Source organism: Lichenostomus cassidix, chromosome 12 (genome assembly GCF_008360975.1).
Source record: "Lichenostomus cassidix isolate B80296 chromosome 12, HeHo_3.0, whole genome shotgun sequence".
In the NCBI taxonomy this organism is placed as follows: domain Eukaryota; kingdom Metazoa; phylum Chordata; class Aves; order Passeriformes; family Meliphagidae; genus Lichenostomus; species Lichenostomus cassidix.
The window spans coordinates 20211501-20230728 of NC_139493.1; the positions used below are offsets into that span (position 1 = coordinate 20211501).

A 19228-nucleotide genomic window follows, 5' to 3' on the forward strand; every position below is an offset into this window, starting at 1 on the left:
GCCTCATAGCGATCACTATGTACTCAGACTAACAGCCCCACCACCACCACCCACTGATCCCATCACCGCTTATCTCCCATCCCCAAAATACCCACACATGTGCTGCCAAACCAACAGATTTCACAGCAGGTAACCCAACTAATCCTTGCTTTCCTGCTCTGCTCCATGCCCCGTGCTTTGCCAGACCCCTCTGCCTGAGCCTGCTGCCCTATGGACAGAGCTTAGTCCCATGGAGATGCCCCCACATTCCTGAGCCAGCCCACCCTGCACACCAGGCAGAAATGGGAAGATGGAGAGGCCACGCAGGGAGACACATTTGCAGCCACTGCTGTCAAAGTTTCATTTCTGATGATAAAAAAAGACATCTGAATACATTCCTCCAAAGCCGGTTTCAATTTCTCTGCAACAGCTGAAAACTACTGTCTATCACAGAAGAATCTGCTTGAGTTCTTTTTCGTATTTTTAACTTCAAACAAAGGTTTTCATTAACTGCAGAGTATTATACGGCACAGTCAAAGTCTTATGATACAGCTTGCATTCATTGTAATAAAAGTTTGATTTGAGACATAACAGTTTATTTAAATTGTTGTGTAAAGTAAGGAAAAGATTTCCTCACTCAAATTTGCAGGCTCTTGAGAAAAAATTCAGGAATACCTCAACCTGAAAAAATAGGCAAAACAGATGGAGAGAATATAAACAAACAATCTCTTGCAAAAAATAGGTGTGCACTTAAATAAAAAAACCAACAAAATATTTCTTAATTCAAGTAACTCAGCAGAGCTTAAATAACTTAAAATAGGACTTAAATTATAGGAATAGATTTGTTCAGAATACATAAATATTTTCTGTGGCATTAGTGTCTGAAATCCCTTACAACAGGGATACACATTGTGAAGAATAATTATCTGGAAATAAACACATTAAGCACAATGAGTTATCCCATAAAGCCCAGAAAGCTTCTCGTTATTTACTAAAACTTAAGAGAAAAAAAAACAAACCACATTTAAAGGAAGCCACCACAGGCCCATGCAGGTTAGTTTAGAGGACATCCCATTAAACTGAGAAGAGGATAGAACTAATCATTTTCTTATTGTGGCTTTTATATGTTGACTGCTGTTCCGAGGATGGATTAAATACCATGGTTGCTTGGTTGGACATCAAATTAAAGGTTCTGTGATGACCTTTCATTCCTGATGGGGCATTTTAGTTGGGTTTTTCTTTTTTTAAAAAAGTCTATTAACTCCATTAGGTCCTCCAGAACATTACCCTGAATGAAAATGGTTTCAAATGGAACAGCAAAAACAATAGGATAGGAAACAAATACATCAACAGAGATTTGGGCTATGATTCAACTGACAAACCTCCCAGATGTACACCCTATGGATAACGAAGGAGAGTCCTTGGTCTTGCTGTGAGAGACCTGGAGCCCTACAAGAACCAAACACCAAGACCAATACACCACAACATGAAGACATTTCACATGAAAATAAGATTTTGCAACTTAATAAACATACACAACCAATTCCTTCTTAAAAACCTCGTGGGCTCAGCCTGGAATAGGATTCAGTATTTCCAGATTTCAGCTGTGGAGGTGATCAAGGTAAAAGACCCATCCTGATCCACAGCTTCTGAAAAGAGCCAGGAAACAGAGGGTGAGAAATGCCCTTACCTACTGAACTTTAGAAGAAAAACACTAACCAACACTCGGGTAGTTTCTTTTTTGTGTTAAATTACCATCACCTTTCCTAGAGGGGGAGAAATTCATGTGAGAGAATCTGGGACTTTTTTTCCCTGAAAACTGAGACAAGACTGGCTAAAGAGATTTTTCTTATAACATCCTTTTCTCCCAAGACATTTCCATGGGACAAAAACACATTAATTCCCACTGTAATAACATACATGCAAAGAATATATTATTAAAAGACCATTTCAGGCTCTGGCTCCCTGCATGCACTCCCAGCTGCTGGCTACCAAGACACAGCATGGGCCACACCAGTCCTTCCCACTCTCCCTCAACTATAAATTCAGAAAATTTCTCCTTATCCCTTTCCACTCTTTCAATTAACCTGATTATAGAAATAACCTGTGGCAGTTCTCTGCTGCAGTGCAAATAACTAGAGCAGTGGGCAGCCTCCCTGGGGATTCAGTATCAGCAGCACACTGTGCTGGGCCTCTTATATGGACAAAAGCTTAGTTTTCATCAAGCTCAAGATGGGAAAGCTCTCAGAGACCACTTAGTTTGTGTTAGGACTCTTGAAACAAACAAAATATGATTTACTGTAAAAACATTCTTTTTCTAAAACATGTGTTTTCAGTCTGCAAGACTAAAATTCAGGTAGAGTACTTTAAATATTGTCTGTGACATCAGTAAACTGGGATCCTTTTACAATAGGGATACCCATTTGGTATCCCTATTTTAGTCTACAAGATTAAAAATACGCTAAATACTCCAACTCTTTCACATTATTTTAGTCTACAAGATTAAAAATGTACAAGTTGAAGCTCTAAGAGGTTCCAAGTAGCTGTGGTTGGATTCTAGATCTCTCAGAAAAGGATGCTTAGAGGGATTCAGCAAAGGACTTCTTGCAGCAGGAGGCTGGATTAGTCTTGCCAGCAGATTCAGCTGATTTCCATGGAAGTCAATGGTTTAAATATCACAAAAGTAATAATAATAAAACATCAAGATCTAGATGTGGATTACCATCCCATACAAAACCCCAGACATTTTCAAGATGGGAAAAGAAATTTATGAGTCATGAAGTTATTCACTTAAAATATTTTAAAGCTTTGTTTTCAGGAGCTTTCAAAATTAGAACTATCATGAAAAATTTATTGATTGCAATGAAACAAAGTTTTACCACAGCCTTCATTGGAGTTGCAATTTAATTTTAAAGTCTAAATTTCTTAACTTTCTAGCACCTTAGAGTATGACAGTGAATGATCAGCACCATCTCATACACAGTACTCAAGGGAAGACTGACACACCAGCTGCAGTGTAAAGACACACTGTAACATGTTTGTAAAAGCCTTAGGTAGAACTATTTAATCAGTTCACATTCCATCTAAACGACTCCAGGTACTTTTTAAAGAAAGCACTCGAGAACTCACAAGATAAAAAAAGATTTTAAAACTTTTTTAAAATCATTCAACTTACCAGAAGTACATTACCTATTCCACTACAAATGCCACTTACTGCAATTACTTTTTAAACCCCACATACTTCAAAATACCTTTTAACAAAGAGTAATACTCATTGCCATAATCTCTTAGTTCTCAAATTTAGGAGGACACAGACAAATTCAGGTTCTTGCATTTATCTCACCTGTTATCTCACTATTTATCACACTTTGAATTTATTATGGTAACTATTGCATTTATGTGTGTTCTTTTAAAGGAACGCCCACATCCATCTTAGGGACAAGCCCTAAGCAAAGCTCAAGAAAACAAAGGGCAATACTCTCCACGAATATGGAAGAAAACAGAAACCCAACAGTGAGACCAAAGCAATTAAAATTAAGTCAAATCACTCCATACATTTCTTTAGGAATTCCCCCTCCATTTGCAGTGTTGTTCCTAGATTTATCCCACATCAGCTATTGAACAAGGTGCAACACTAAAAAATGAAGATAGAGAGCAGCTACAATGTTCCTTAAATCAGTTTCATAAAGAACGGTGGAATTACCAGAATATTCTCTGAAAAGCAAAGAAAGCATTTGACCCTGTATTTTCACCTCCACATCTAAAGTTAAGAAGTCAACCCCTGAACCACCAATTTTCTACTAGCCATGCTGTAAAGATACACATATTTGCAAATACACTGATTTTACACTGAGATTTCCCCTGTAGGGATTACAGCCCCAGTCCAGGCTTACACAACTGCTATATACTCTATTCAGTTACAGTGTTGCTTTTGATATCTCTCATCAATTTAAAAAAAATTGTGTGCTCACACTGATCGTGCAAGATTCTCAAGACCTGCCATCACCCCAGCACAATCAGTGCATGGAATTATTTTTAAAGCAGGTAAATTTGCATAGGAATTTTGGGCAACCTAAGGATAAAAACTTCTGCTCTGGGAACATTAGTACATTTCAAAATATGTCACATCCTTAAAGCACAGACTACACAGAATGCTTATTGAAACATGTATAAACCCTGCCTCAGGGAGTTAAAACTTGGGTACACAAGCACCTTAGAAAGAGTACACTTCTTTTTTTACCTTTTTTTTTTAACCTAAGCATCTTAAAAACAGGTTAACAGGCTTTCATGACTAATTCACCTGGCTGTCTTACACTTCTATGACTAATTAACATGCCAGCATGTGCAAGATCTGCCAGTTAAACCAGTCCATCTATTTTTTCTAGTCACACAATTAAACACTCTTCTGTGTCACAGATTATAGATTATTGAAGTATGTATCCTCCAAGAAAAATACAAAACTAAGGGGAGTTTGGTATCTTGCATCAACTTAATGAACTTATAAAAAGCAAGAATTCTTTTATGGGAGAAATTGTTATCTGTGAGGGTGGTGAGGCCCTGGCACAGGTTCCAAGAGAAGCTGTGGCTACCCCTGGATCTCTGGAAGTGTCCGAGACCAGGCTGGATGGGGCTTGGAGCAGTCTGGGCTCAGGAAAGGTGTCCCTGCCCATGGCAGGGGTGGGACTGGATGAGATTTAAGGTTCGCTCTAACACAAACCATTGTGTGATTGTAAGAGTTAGAAAACTCAGCCTTTCTTGTTATTTCAAGTGGTTATCAAAAACACATTCAAAGGTTGATTTTCAGCCTTTGTTTCTTGAGGAAAATATGTTCCACAATACATTTAGTGAATAAATCAGGGTAGCAACACATGGAAACAAAGCACCTTCCAATTTTCAGTAAACTTTATGTAAAAGGGAAGGAGAAATTCCCCAGCTGACCCCACTGAATACAAAACTGCAGCAAAAGCCCAATCTTGGTAGCTGCAAAACCCACAGAAGAGCACGTTCAGAAATAACCAAACTGTCCAAGCAGCCACACAAGGAGTTCACATCCTATTAGGCACCAAGGGCTTCCACTGCCAGAGGATTTCATTAGTTACCCTGCTGACCTAAAGCCATTTGGAAATATACCCTATACATCTTCCAAGGCACAAAGACCACAGCTCATAAAACATTACATTGTTCTCCCTTTTTGCACACAAAAATTAGCTCTGTGGAAATGTTTAAATGACTTTTTTTCTTTCTCTAACAGAAACCATAAATTACAATTTCAGCTCTAAAAAAAAAAATCAGAGATGTTGCAAAGAGGATAAAGCATACATAAAATGCTTTTATATATAAGATTTATCAAAGTTTTTAAAAAAAGCATCTCCAGCATGTGGATTGTAATTGCAGGAGCAGAACTGCAGTACCAAAGAATCAACAAGGCAGACACAAAGATCATGAGTATCAGTCAGTGCTAAGAACCAGAAAAATCATTGCACAAGAGGTTATAAATTGCCTTTGCATCTTATCTCATTAGCTACCACCCCATTTTCCTTTCTCCGCAAATTCTGATTTCCATCTCAGGGTCATCAGGATGTTCAGAAACAACGATGCTGTCCCAGTTGTCACTGACTGATGGTCTCAAGGCTGCACAAAGCAGACCCAAGGAAACACCCTGTACAACTGGGAGGTTGTCAGGTGGAATGGCATCTCATCAGATTAATCACAGGAGATAATTTCTTGCAATTGTGAAGATGACACTCTAAAGAAAAATAAGGGATATGAGAAAAGGGTAAGTGTATACACCCTGTGGCACTGCAGAAGGTGTTAAGAGCAAAACCATGTCCTTGTAACTTTTAGAGGGGTGGCAGAAGACAGGAAAGAGAAGGAATGAAAAAGAAAAGACATTTAAACTGCGTTTTAAATGCCCACTGAAAAGTTTTGATGAAATAGCACCCATTTTATTAATAAAGCCTCCCTAAAAAGGCAGTGAGGGTGATGAGGCACTGACGCAGGTTGCTCAGAGAAGCCATGGATGCCCCATCCTTGGAAGTGTCCAAGGCCAGGTTGGATGGAGCTAAGGGCAACCTGGTGTAGTGGAAATTCCCCAGTGCCATGGCAGTGGATTGAAATGAGATGGTCTTTAAGCGCCTTTACAACCCAAACCCTTCTGTGATCCTCAAAATGTCCAAGGAAGGCAGGAAGGGGCTGATGAAGTACCCTATAACCCTTTCCTAACCTGTAACAAAACCAGACCAGCATCAGTCACACTCATCACACACTGAGAATGTGGGATTGAGCAGTAACACTGGATTTATTTTTTAGGTCCCAAGTTAGTAAAGTGTGTCTTTTTTTATGGTGTCCTGCTTTGGCAAAGCCAACTGCCCCAGGCAGAGACCTTCCTGCTTCAGTCACTCTCCATCACCATCTCCATGCTGAGAGATTCCCTCCCAATACTGACTATAACCCCTAGCAACATTTGTTATAAATGGGATTGTTATTTCACAGCACCACAAATAAAAGGAAGAAAAATCCAGATAGTATTTGTGTGGCTAAAATCACATATCCAGTCCCCTCTTTGTGGCAGCTGCTTTTGAACACCCAGGCTTCATCATACCAAGTGTCTCATTTCACACAGAAAAGCCTCAAAACAAAGCTATGTAGCAAAAGTTTCTTTGAAGCCCACAGGTGAATAAGCCAGGGCTTGTTATCCGCTTCCCTCAAACCACCTGAGAGATAACTAAAAAAGGTATATCCACACTTCAGTAACTGAAGCTGTATTTAACACTTTGGTGTTACTTAGAGGAAGAATTGCTGTTTCTAATAGTTTTGTAGCTTTAATGGTTAAAAACTTGTCATGTTGGATTCATCTAAATGAACAGATACACACATTTTAATCACACACTTCTTAAGTATTAACTGTTTCTCACAGTAAGGAATGTCAGCCTCTCATGAAAGCTTTCCACGGTAGCAGCCCCTGGGAGGATGTAGTATACTTATTGCATGGCAGGGGAATGGGCTCTGCCAGAGTGGTCACAAGCAGGGACAGAAATTCAAGTCAAGTCCTAAAAATAAAAACTAGTGTTTATTCCAGCAAGTTAAAACTACATTTCACTTCCCTCTCCCAACCACAGTTATTTGCTGTAAGTTTCTTCTTTCTATACTTTGAAAAGAAGGCTTAATCCTCTTCCACAGAGAGGGATTCAGACGGCTGTCTATAGCCTAGAGGAAACTGCAGCGTGCCTCCATAAGAGTATCTTGTATCACGTGGGAATCTGGTTGGCTTAATTTAACATGAGAGTGTAAAAATAAGGCATAAAATTGACCTGGGTCCAAATGCACTCTCCTGAAGGCACTCCGGGCTCTGACAGCCAGTCCTCCAGCTGCCAGCACACTGAAGGTGCTGTGCCTTTCCTCAAGGTGAGGTGCCTGCAAGAGCTCCAGCCTCTAGCACATGCCCTAAATGGCCTCAGCCTAATTATGTGCACCCCCATGCATGAACACAGCTGGGACCCGGAAATTAACTCTTCAGCCATTCCTCAAATTGCGCAACTATGACATGGAAAAGAGCTGAGTGATGGCACCTCCTCTCCTCTTACATGACACCTAGAAGAGGTGCTGCCCATCTTCCCTCCCATGATGGCCATACTTAGACTAAAGAAGTTACACGAAGAGGGTAGATTCATTCCCAACTGCTCTCACATGTGCAATGGTCATTGGAGACTTTACCAAAGCCTCCAAACTACCACTCTGGCAGCTAAGGAAAGAGTGACTAGCATACCTCCTGCAACTTCATGCCTTCAAGACAAGATTTTTCCATTCTTAGGAAAGTGTATCCCAAGAGGAAATGCAGACAACAATGTTTCATCACAAGTCCCACCTCTCTTGCAGGCAGTTCATATGTCCAAAGATGGGGCAACCAGCTGTTGGATGGAACCTCCCCCCAGCATCTGCTCCCTTGGGTCCCTGCTCAGAGCTAATAATGCAATTAAATTCTGGCTTACCTTGAGGGGATACTATCCTTCTTCATACAATCCTGCCCTAGATGGCCACATTTATCTCCCGCTGCCTGATGTGGGTCAAAGACCAGCCTTAAGGTCTTATATGGAGACTCCAAAGTAAGTTTTCTATTTAAAGACCACGTAATTGCTGCTAATCAACACCCATGGGGTTCCGAGATCCCAGCAGACTCTAAGAATCTATAGTTCTTGTTTTCCAGAACTTTTGTCCAGTTCAGGAGTCTGCCACACATGCAATGATGAACAGATCATCAGCAAAAGTTTTCCTCTCATTGTTTTCAAAGGAACATTACACAAAATTTGTCATTTCTTTTCCCTGGAATGGTATGACATGAGCTTCAAATTAACAGGGTCCACAGAATACAAGCAACTCCCAGATACTGCACTATGTTCCCACTCTAACTCACCCCCATCTCCCGCCTGTGTTGGATGTTCCTGGAGATCACAGGCTTCAGTTAGGCTGAACTGCCACAATGACTTTTTACACTCATTAAGGTCAGTGAAATATGTTACACAACCTATCACAACTCATGCAAGGAAAAAAAAAGTTAGAAGCCTGGAGGGCAGTGGAACTGGTGCTGCATCCCCAGAAGAACACCACACAAGAGGCAGATGGGTTGTGAACATTCATTCTAGGTCACTCTTCCCAATTCATTTTGCCCTGTTGTCCTGTGGCTTAAAACAAGTGGTTCTGTATTTTTTGTGTTTTTCTATTTATCTTCTATATGCACAAACAGCATTAAGTACATGTAAACACATCCATGTCAGTCATGACTGTGCCATCTGCCATAAGACACAAGATAGGGCTTGGAGCAACCTGGTCTAGTGGAAGATGTTGCAACTATGGCAGGAGGTTGGAACAAGATGAGCTTTAAGGTCCCTTCCAACTCAAACCATGCTAGATTCTATATCCACAACCAACAATCAAAGGCAATATAAGTGTTATCATAATTGAGATAAAAGCAAGTCCATTTCATTAGAGTAACACTTGCTTTATGATCTACAACAGTTCTCCAAACATACACTGGTATGAAAGAGAAACAAAATAAGTTCAGATATACACAACCATGGCTGTTTTCCTTAATTAATCAGCAAAGCCTGGAACAAAACAAACATATTTTGATAATATCTGGCTCTCGTAAAACTGATTCCAGTGTTTCAGCAGAGTGCTGCACAGGCCTGCAGCAATGAGCTACATCCACTGGAAATTTTGTGATCCCCCCCCCACTTTCCTCAGGGCTCTATTTGAACAGCAGGATTAATTCTGCTCAGTCAAGCACCCCAGCTGTACCAGCTCCAGCCAGCACAATGGGGCACCTGAAATGCTCTTCTAACTGAAACAATTCAGCATCAGGAAAGGCAACATGAAAAAGCTGCTTGTTGTATAAAATCTGGAATAAACACCATAATTTTAATCCTTTGAGCACGTGCTACTGAGAGAAAGGAACATCCATTTCAGAAGCAGACAGAGGCAATGCCTGGTTTATGCTGCTTCTGTAAAATCAGTACTCAGCTCTCAATACATGAGGTGACCAAATGTCATCATAAAGCCTTATTTTGCAGAATATAGAAAAATTTTATTATTCAGCTAAAGAAAAAACCTTCCTCCATCTGTTTAGTCTGACTGGGCTTTAGGCAGTTTTAAGCATTTGAGATTCACTGACACTGCCTTTGGACAAGCCCTGTTAATTCAGGAACACAGAATATCACATTACCACGCTCAGTTCAGGACCACAGCTTATCAAGGCACATGTTTTGCTAAAAAGTTAATGGAAAATACCTGATAGTTACTGAAAACCACATAAATAGCTAAACCCACCCCCCCGAAAATAGGACCCCAAACAAGCAATAAGGCAGCCAGCATCCATACAGATTTATATCCAAATGTTCTGAACTACAATGAAACAAGAGGCCTTTAAAACTGAGAGAGCTAGACTATAGCAGGACTTTCAGAATCTGAAAAAGATTAATTAACAACTTCAATAACCAGCTACTGCACAGCTTTCCCTCCACCCAGAAAAAAAAATTACTAAAAAAGGACTAGTATGCAACAAAAACATGCTAATTTCCTTTTAGGTTTTCATTTTCTTAGAAAAAAATATTAATCAAAACCATGAAGTTTACTTATCTAACCAAAAATTACATTAAAACTCAAATTAACTTTAGTAAGGTGGTGCTGAGATTCATAACAGGATCAAATACCATTCCAAGAGAGTTTCATTTTCCCTTAAAAAGGTCAAGAATGAAGATCAGATTGAATTCACATAAAATGGCCAAGTAAGGACCCCCACCAAGTGTTACTTGAGCCTGCCTTCTGTTTTCCTCAGAGCTCACAAACAAGTGGTCTGTAGCCCTCTGTAGCAAACAACTGAAGAACAGACGGTATTAGATCTTCAGTTACCCCTTCATTGATAGTTTAAACAAAATGGACATTCCCAGAACATGGCCTTTCATTTTACCCATTACTCCCACTGCATATTTAACCACTATATCACACAGCCATATTTCTGTATTAACACTATACAGCTAAATTATTTACCAGTAGCTGTAATTTTACCTTAAAAAAAGCATTTTGGGGATAACGAACTGAAAGCACAGGTAAGACCATTCAAGACCAAGAGGGAATATCTCCCAAAAAAAAAAAAAAAAAAAAAAATCAAGAAGAGTACAAGTTTACTTGTATTTCTTTAATGGATTGAGTAGAAGAGACATCACCACCTGCCACTACCTGCACATCACATAAGAGTCACTCCAGAAAGTTTTCAGTGCACATTTATTACCAGCTGATTTAAAACTCAGTCTAGGTTCACCAATTCCTACAGACAACTAGCTGGGAAATAAGACGCTTCCTAAGGCTTAGAGGTGTTCAGTGACATGTGACAACTTCTGTCCACAACACAGGTGATGGCAGGGGATATGGGAAAAGAAGCACAACTTGTGATCCACTCCTTGTCCCAAAATCCCATCCCAAGGGCATGGGCATTTCCAAGTCAAAAGAATCACTCAGAAGCTATGCATCTAATTCTGAATGGACAAAATTCCCAACAAGCACACTATTTGGGATAAGTATAATGCCAAAAGGAGGTATGGACCCGATTCCTTTGGAGGACAATGAGATTTTAATCAGGGATATGGGAAGTTGCTTATGGTTTGAAGGTTAGTCCATTCCAGAGCAAGGGACCAGTCTAACACGTAAGAGGGGCTCTATTTTGTGCTTTATTAGAAACTGGGTTTAGAAAGATCTACAAGTACTCCTGTACTGGCACAGACTCCAGGCAGAAGCAGCTGCAGCCAGGCAGTGCTGTGGAGAATGCAGCTGTGAACCCCTCCTGGCAGAAGGGCTGACTTCTGCTTCCAAGGTGCCAGGAGAGCAGCAGGAAACAGGGAGTTTGATCCCTCCTTTCAGAGCTACACAGGAATAGCAAGGTTGATTTCTCAACCCCACAAGGAAAATCCTAAGCTGTCCTTCTTGGCCCACCTAGGTTTCAGGCACGTCAACATCAACACTGCGATAGCACCCATGTTGTCCACCAGGGTCACTTTTCCAAACACAACTGCAATATCATGTATATAAACTTAAATATGAAGAAAACCAGTTCTGCTTCCACATGACCTTTCTGGATATTCTCTAGCTGCTATTTGCAAGCCCCTCCTGTTGCAGCGCAATGAAGATGTCCCTTCCAGCAGGAGTGCCAAGTGTCACACATCTCTCGTGACACACCTTTGGCTGCCCTTTCCTTACGCCTAAAGCCTGTCCAGGGATCACGCATCAGCACTTAGCCTACATTTATGTCTTCTGGCCAGGCAGACCTAGCCCAGAGCTTAATGCACACACAGGTAAGTGTCCCGCTGCTGGCCATCAATAGCCATGTCATGGCAAATTTAAAAACCAAACTTCTCAGCACTCAAACCCACTGAACCACTCCAGCAGTCTCCTGAGGCAAGGGAGATTTATCCCCACCTTCCTCCTCAACAATGCCTTCACATCCAATCCTTACAGTAGGGCTTCCACATTCAACCTACTAATTCAGGAGACATTCTTTCAAACCTCTGCAGCATCTCTAATCATTCAGACTATCAAAACGCATTAACTCCAGCAACCAACATCTTTTAGCACATGATTACCATTGCCTCTGAACTTTTAAACTCCTTTTACACCCTAACCACAAAACAGTAATACCAGTGTATACTTTACTCCTATCAGCTGCATATCAATTGCAAGCATCACCACGGTGACCACTTGCAACATCAACTTTTCCCACCCCGCATCAGCTGTGGATATGAGATGACCAAAGGGACCAGAAATATCCTTTACACCAAGTTCTGATTTGAAGTAATTTCTTCTTATGGCAACTGGACCCACACATTTACCACGAAGAGTTTCACTAGAATTAAAAGAGCGTACAACCAACCTTTAGGCACAACGTGCTCAAAAGCAAAAGAGTCTAGTGTGGCTCACAAGCAGAATGTGAAGCCTGACCCAGCTCTATTTCATTTACTGAATTTGAGAAGCAGTCTATTAATAGTTCACTACTATATCCCTGCCCTGCTTCTCCATGCCAGGGCAACAGCTCTGCTAACAAACAGTGATACAGGCACTCGCTTTCATACTGACACAGTAAAGCACAGCAAAATCAATTGCTTCAATTAAAGCAGAATTCACAAGAATTAATTGGAAATAGACAAAACTGGTCTTAGAGTTCACTTAATATGAGCAGACAGCAATATCAGATTCAAGCTTTCAGGTACAGTCTCTCTCCTTCTCTCAGATTTTCTAAATTATTCTGTTCATTTACACTACAAAGTTTACCTGGCCAATAAATTACCAGCACTGATAGTAACCTGCTACTGTTTCAACATCAGATGAATGCTGCCAGCCAGCAAGGACACTAACAAAGGCCAAATACCACACCAGTAGAAATCCTGAAGTTACAACCATTTTCAGGAAGAAACCTGCTGAATTTTGATGCAGGGGGATAAGACATCCTCCATCTTCCACATCATTAATTTTGCCAGCAGTGACTTGCCAGCTAAAGCAAAGCGAACTTGCTTTAACACTGTCCATTTTATTGGCTCCCGCTTCTAAATATGCAAACATATCTGCTTACATCAAAACATCTGAGCTATGGTCCTTGATGTCTCTAACTATTGCACATCTTCTAAATGAACATAAGAATGAAAACACTGCTTGAAATTTTAAGAAAATAGTTCATAGCATGCTTTCATATAGCACACTTAGAAATAAATAGCTTTTCCTCCCTTCCCTACTTAAATCTTGCTTCAAGGCAAGGTTATTTGCCTTAGAAATAAACATCAGCAAGTTCACTTTAGTCTAGCATCAATGATTTTAAATGTCCTTTTTGTTCACCTTGCATTAAAACCAAGTCTAATCTCACTTTGTACTTCTAGACCATTCACACCATATCAAAGTCAGGCAGCCAATCAGGGTGAGCTTCTTGTGTAAAGGGATACAAACTGAGATCAAGAAAATTCATTTGATTCATACATAGTATCAATATGCAAAGAGATAATTTAAGACATATCCAGGAACACATCGACATAAGAACTTAACTTAAAATTAAGATCCATGCCCTCCTGAAGCTCCTGAATAACTGAGTGACTTCAAACATATAATGCAATTCCATGTTTTTTCCTTTGGTTCAAGCAGTTGAAGAAACTGGCAGTAACATAAAAGCATAAACATGCTATGAAACTATAACTTAAAACACTTACCTTTTAAAGATCATTTTTTCCCTAAATAACTACATACCAGAACTACCAGAAGCCCACAGACAATCTGTGGGTGTGAGGAGCAAAACACTGCCACTAGAGCAGGATGGCTATCCCACCACTGCAGACCCACGGTTTAGAAAATGCTGTCAGAGATATTCTAATGTCCCAGACTTCTAATTTCAGCTATCTGGATGTAGAAGAAGAACTGACTGCTGCTTATCCTTTGCTCTTACACAGCTTGATGCATCCTGGGACTGAGCTCTGTTCAGGACTCCCACACATTCTCAGAGCACAGAGCACCTGGATGCCAAGTGTCCTGCATCCATCTAGGCACCTGTATGTAGTTGAAAAAGCCTGGCTTCACTGTGGAGATCACCAAGCATTTCCCATCTTCCTGCAGGATGAAACAGCCCATGCTTTCCACACTTCTCAACAAAAAAATTAAATACGTCAGTATTCGCTGTCCAAGCAAGGATCATAAAGTACAATGAGGCCTCTGCATTTCACAGTACCAGGTCTGACTCTTTGCAGAGCCCCTGTGTATTCCCAAAGGGAAACATGATGGGCATTTTGAAACCACTCATCTAACTAGAAGGAATATTTGGCTTGCCAGCAGGGGAGTGGCAAGCCTGTATTCCTTATTTATGACCCAACATTTTACTTAGGAGTGCAACGCTGCAATATTGTTATGCCAAAGCCTCACCACACAGCAATTGTATGCCGTCAATTAATATTAATTATAGCTGCTGAAAACCTTGGAACGCAATCCCTTCCAAACAGCAAGGGCACACTAATGTGCTCAGGCACTTCAGCTTCACGAAGGAACAACAGTCTTATTTTCTAGCTAGAATTCAACTGCAGCTTTCACCTCTTCAGACAGGTCTGAAGCCCAGACCCCTTGGTTAGTGCTTGGATCCTGCCCTAATCAGAGCCATGATTTCAGTTGTGAGCCCTAAAGCCATCTTTTCAGTGAAATAAAGCCACTGAACAAGAATGGCTCATGAGGCCTTTGTACAGACAGACAAAGACAGACACACAACAGCACAACTGGGCTGAAAAACCGCTGAGCCAGGACAGAGGATTAATGCCTGCATAGAACCTCAATGCTGCTCGCTTTAACTTCCTCACTCAAAATGTAAAAAAACACAAGTGCATCTCCAGAAGAAAAAAAAAGTACAGGTTGTTGCGATTTTTTTTCCACAAAAAGGCTCTGGGCTGGGTTCTGATGGTATGAGGCTGCAGAGGAAGGCATTTTGTCTCCAACAGCACAGTGATATGATGGCTTCCACTCAGTCTTCTGCTACCTATAGGAAACTTCAAATTTGAGCAGAGAAAGACAAATTGGGGCATATCTAACTGGCACAGTTCCCAAAAAATAATGCCATGAATAGTGATTTACTTGACAGCACTCAGAATGTTTTCCCTAAAATTCCCTAGCTGAATTGGGAGAGTATTCTACAAGTCAAAAAGCTGGAGACAACACAGCCATTCACACCTTCTCCGATTGCCTCCTCTATGCAAATCCAGCCCAGAGGCACAGGCTTTAATCCTGTAGTCGTAAAAAGCTTTTGTCATTCAATGAGGTTTTCCCAATCCAGACTAAAGTACTGGCTTCCAAAGTCACATACCATCTCACATTACTTCTTGCATCACTCACAAACCTGCACAGAGCAGAGTTTAGGAGGCCCAGCAGCCCCTGGATTCACACAAATTTCTCTAAAGCAGTCAAACAATAGAGTTTTCTTTCCACAATTCGAAGCCTAAAGCAAACCCTATATTAAATTGTAAATAACTAGCTGTAAGATCTGACTTAAGCTGATTCACATATAGCAAAAACTAATGGGAATCTGAGAATTATACAGATTTCTTCACATGCAGTCAGTTCAAGAAAGACTAAACAAGTGTAACTAAGAATAAGAAAGCCATTCACCAGGTAAGAAAGCTTTCATACCACACTTTTTCCTTCCCAGTCTCTTCCTGAGGTATACATGACCCAGACTCTAGCATTTCCATGTAGTGTTCCCTAATACATTTGGTAGGCTTTGGTCATTAAGGCTGCTCTATTATAGAATATATGTTGAAAATACATCTAGTCAATCCCCCTGTTAGAGTGTTCTGAGAAAACCTGGCATCCTGCTGAATTCTGGGTCTGTGTGATGGCTCTGCAATGATGGAGCTGGCCTAGGCTGGACGGACCAGGAACAGCATCAGCCTTATCATGCGGACAACCTGCCCTCCAACAGCATCCCAGTCAGCATCCCTTCATGGATTTCAGGCTGCTGAAGTAGAAGCCTTAAACACTCAGGATTAAGTTCCCAGCAACACCAGACAAAGCCCAGACCTGCCCCCAGGCTTCCCTCCAGCAGCTCTCTTTTAAATCCCCTTGGCAATCCCCCAGGCTCTCCCCTTTCCCCAAAAACCCTCCAGGATCCTCCGGGCTGGAGAAGAGAGGGGTTCAGCCCCTCACCACCAGCCCATCATACCTTGCCTGGCTGCTGTATCTCCCATCCTGCATCCCTGTCTAATAAAAGCCAAGGAATGCACAACTATGAAGATTGAGAAGTGTTCCCCATAATTCTTATTAAGGGAGCAGTGCTGCAGTGAATTATGATTATGTTGTGTAATGAAATTATCAGAGAATAAAGATGTAGCTGCACATCCATCCCCAGCTATCCCAGGCAGCCAGGAGTGATTTACAAACAGATTGGGCCAACATTAAAATATAAACAAACCAGGAGCTCAGACGTATTATAACACATTATTTCCATGCTACTTTCAAATACTCCTGAAGGCCATATAAACCTCAGTCACATAGTGGAAGTTTAAATACCCCCAAATCATAATGAAGAGTTAAACCTCGTTTCACTTAAGTTACAGAGTAACTCAGGCTGCAAAAAAAAAGTCTGTTCTAGGTTTTTCTCTTAGATAGGTCTCATTCCAATGGATGCCAACAAAAGTGAGGTAACAGGCACTATAAGCCTCACAATAAGCAAAAAAATGTAAGCATGTACTGCCGTGATTTTTACAGAAGACTACAAAACCCACCAAGAACAGGGTAACAGCAAACGACAAAAAACAGCGAAAGACAGTATTTAACCTTCATTCTCTTTAGATATTACTGGATGATATTACTTCATTCTGAAGATCTAGAATTTTTATGCAAAAATCTGCTTTTTAAAGGTATTTGGACAGATAAGTCTATGACCTAACATGAGGTCTAAAAAAAGGCAAGCACTGGAACATATTGGGAGGTTTGATTCACCAGACAGTGACAATTTCATGGCAGGAGAGAGGGCAGGCTGGGGAGGAGCAGCTCCTCAGCCTTTATGAAGCCATAATACAAAAGGAAATTTTGCTCCTGCAAACGCACTCCAAATCATTGGCGGTCGGTGCCATCTTAACCCAGAGCTGCTGCCCCGAGAAGACGCTGGGGCCGGGGACATGCAGCCCCGCTCCGCTCAGGCCCTTCCCACGGCCGCGGGAACCACGCGTGACCTTCGATGCGCCAGGCCGGGTCCTGCGCGGCATCCTCGGCTGGAGCAGCGCCGGGCCGAGGGGGTTAAGCGTGGGAGGAGTGTACATAAGGTGGTGGATACAGAGCCAATGGGGATATTGCGCTATAGTTAGACACTGAATCCTAAGCGATGGTGACCATAAAGGCTGCTCAGGGCTGAGCTGCTCTGATGACACCGGCCCGGTGCCTTTAGTTCCCGGCTTATAAGGCAGGAAAAAAAGCACAGATCAGCTGGGCTTACCTGCAGTTCACACCACGCGACTTCCACCCACGTCTCTGTGTCCAGACCCTTGTAGACCGTTTTGAAGGATCCCCGCCCGAGTTCAATATCAAACTTTAGGAACCTGCCATCCGGCGAGGTGGCAACCGCTTTCATGTCAGCCTCCTCCTCGGGCTCCTCTTTCTTCGCCTTGCCCTGATCCTTGGCAGCATCCTGCGCTTCTCTCCGCTCCGCATCCTTGCCTGGCTCCTTCTGCTCCTCGGCGCCCACGGCGCTGCCTGAGGCCGGCGGTGCCCGCGACTCCCCGGAGCCCTCGGCCTCCCGGCCCGCCGCCTCCGCCGCCCCCTGCCCCGCCTTCGCCCGCTCCGCTATTATCCTCCTGGTTTTGGGGAGCAGAATGATTCTCCGCTGGTGCTCCGCCTCGGGCAGGTCGAAGGCGGGCTCCTCCTGGTCCGAGTCCACCACGCTCCGCCGCAGGAATCGCTGATGGACCAACTTGGGGTCCCTGGAGCCGGGGCCGCGGGGCGGCGGGGTGGGGGCCCCGGGGGCTCCCGGCACTGCAACAGTGTCCGTGGCTGCCCGGCTCCCCCCGCCGCCGGGCCCATCCATGTTCACGCCGGTCTCCGCAGCCGGGGGAGCGCCGGGCTCGGCAGTCGCTGGAACCCCGCCACGGCCGCCGCCTCTGCCACCCCGCCGAGGTGCCGCTCTGGCATCGCCCCCAGTTTCCATCCGGTCCGAGATCTCAGCGCCCGCCGCCGCCCCGGCCCGGGGGAGTCACCGCGAGCCGCGCCCGCGCTGCCACCTGCGCGGGGCAGAGCGCAGCCCTGAGGCGCCGCCACGGCCCGGCCCGGCCCCCGGGCACCTCCCCCGGCCCCGGGGCTCCGACGAGCCGGGCCCCCGGGCCGGGCCGCAGCCGCTCTGACCGGGCTCCCCCTGTCCCTGCGGCGCGGCAGGGGCGCGGCCGAGAGCGCCGGGCGACCGGTGCAGCCCCGGGCTGAGGCGCGCGGCGGGGGCCGCCTCACCTGCGGCGGGCCCGCGCACAAAGGCGCGGCGGGGCCGTTACTTACGTGCGGAGCCGGGGGCTGCCGCGCTCAGCGGCATGCGCGGGGGGAGGCGGGCGGCGGAGGAGGGGCGGCTCTGCCGAGCGTGCGCCTGCCCGGGTGCGCGGTGGGGCCGGGGGAGCCGTTGTCGGTGCGGGGCTCCGCGGCTCGGCTCGGCCCGCCCCTGCGCCGCAGCCCGCCCCCGCCGCAGCGCCGGCCCGGCTGCGCCTCCCGCTCCGCGGCCGGCGGCTCTGCGCGCCCTTGCCCCCGGCCAGCCCTGCGGCAGCCCCGCCGCGGCCCCGTCCGCAACCCCCGCCCTGCCGCCGCTATTTGTCAATGGGGAGCGCTCCCGGGCAGCGCCCATTTAAGGCACCGGTGCTTGGCGGCCGCCAATGAGGCTGCGGAGGGTGGGCGGCTCCCCCCTCGTCCTCAGCCCCTGTTTCCCCCCCACGCCCGGCCTCGCCGCAGACAATGGGAGGGTTCCGCGCCTCGCCACCGCCTCGCTCCGTGCCTGGCAGCGTCCGCCCTCCTCGGCAGGTGCCCGCCCCCACGGACCAGAGAGCATCCCCAGAGAACATCCCGCCGAGAGCGTCCTCCGGGGACATCCTCCCGCAACCATGCCCCGAGTGTATCTCCTCCAGAGCAGCCCCCGAGGGCATCCACCCGAGAGCATTCCCTCCAGAGCGTCCCCCCAGTGCATCACCCCCAGACATCTCCCCCAGACATCTCCCCCAGAGCA

General features: G+C 44.4%; 1 protein-coding gene across 11 annotated transcripts in view; it reads right to left on the minus strand.

The window, feature by feature from the left end:
* The window catches only part of WNK2 (WNK lysine deficient protein kinase 2), a 119520-nt gene extending 101188 nt beyond the window's left edge, over positions 1–18332 (minus strand). For 10 of the 11 annotated variants that reach the window (XM_085073158.1, XM_085073157.1, XM_085073154.1 and 7 more), the window contains exon 1: positions 17471–18332. In XM_085073158.1, the coding sequence (XP_084929284.1) occupies positions 17471–18178 (708 nt within the window). In that variant the 5' untranslated portion in view covers positions 18179–18332. The remainder of the gene's footprint in view (positions 1–17470) is intronic. The other variant, XM_085073153.1, reaches the window with a different exon arrangement.
* Between the last annotated feature and the right edge of the window lie 896 nt (positions 18333–19228).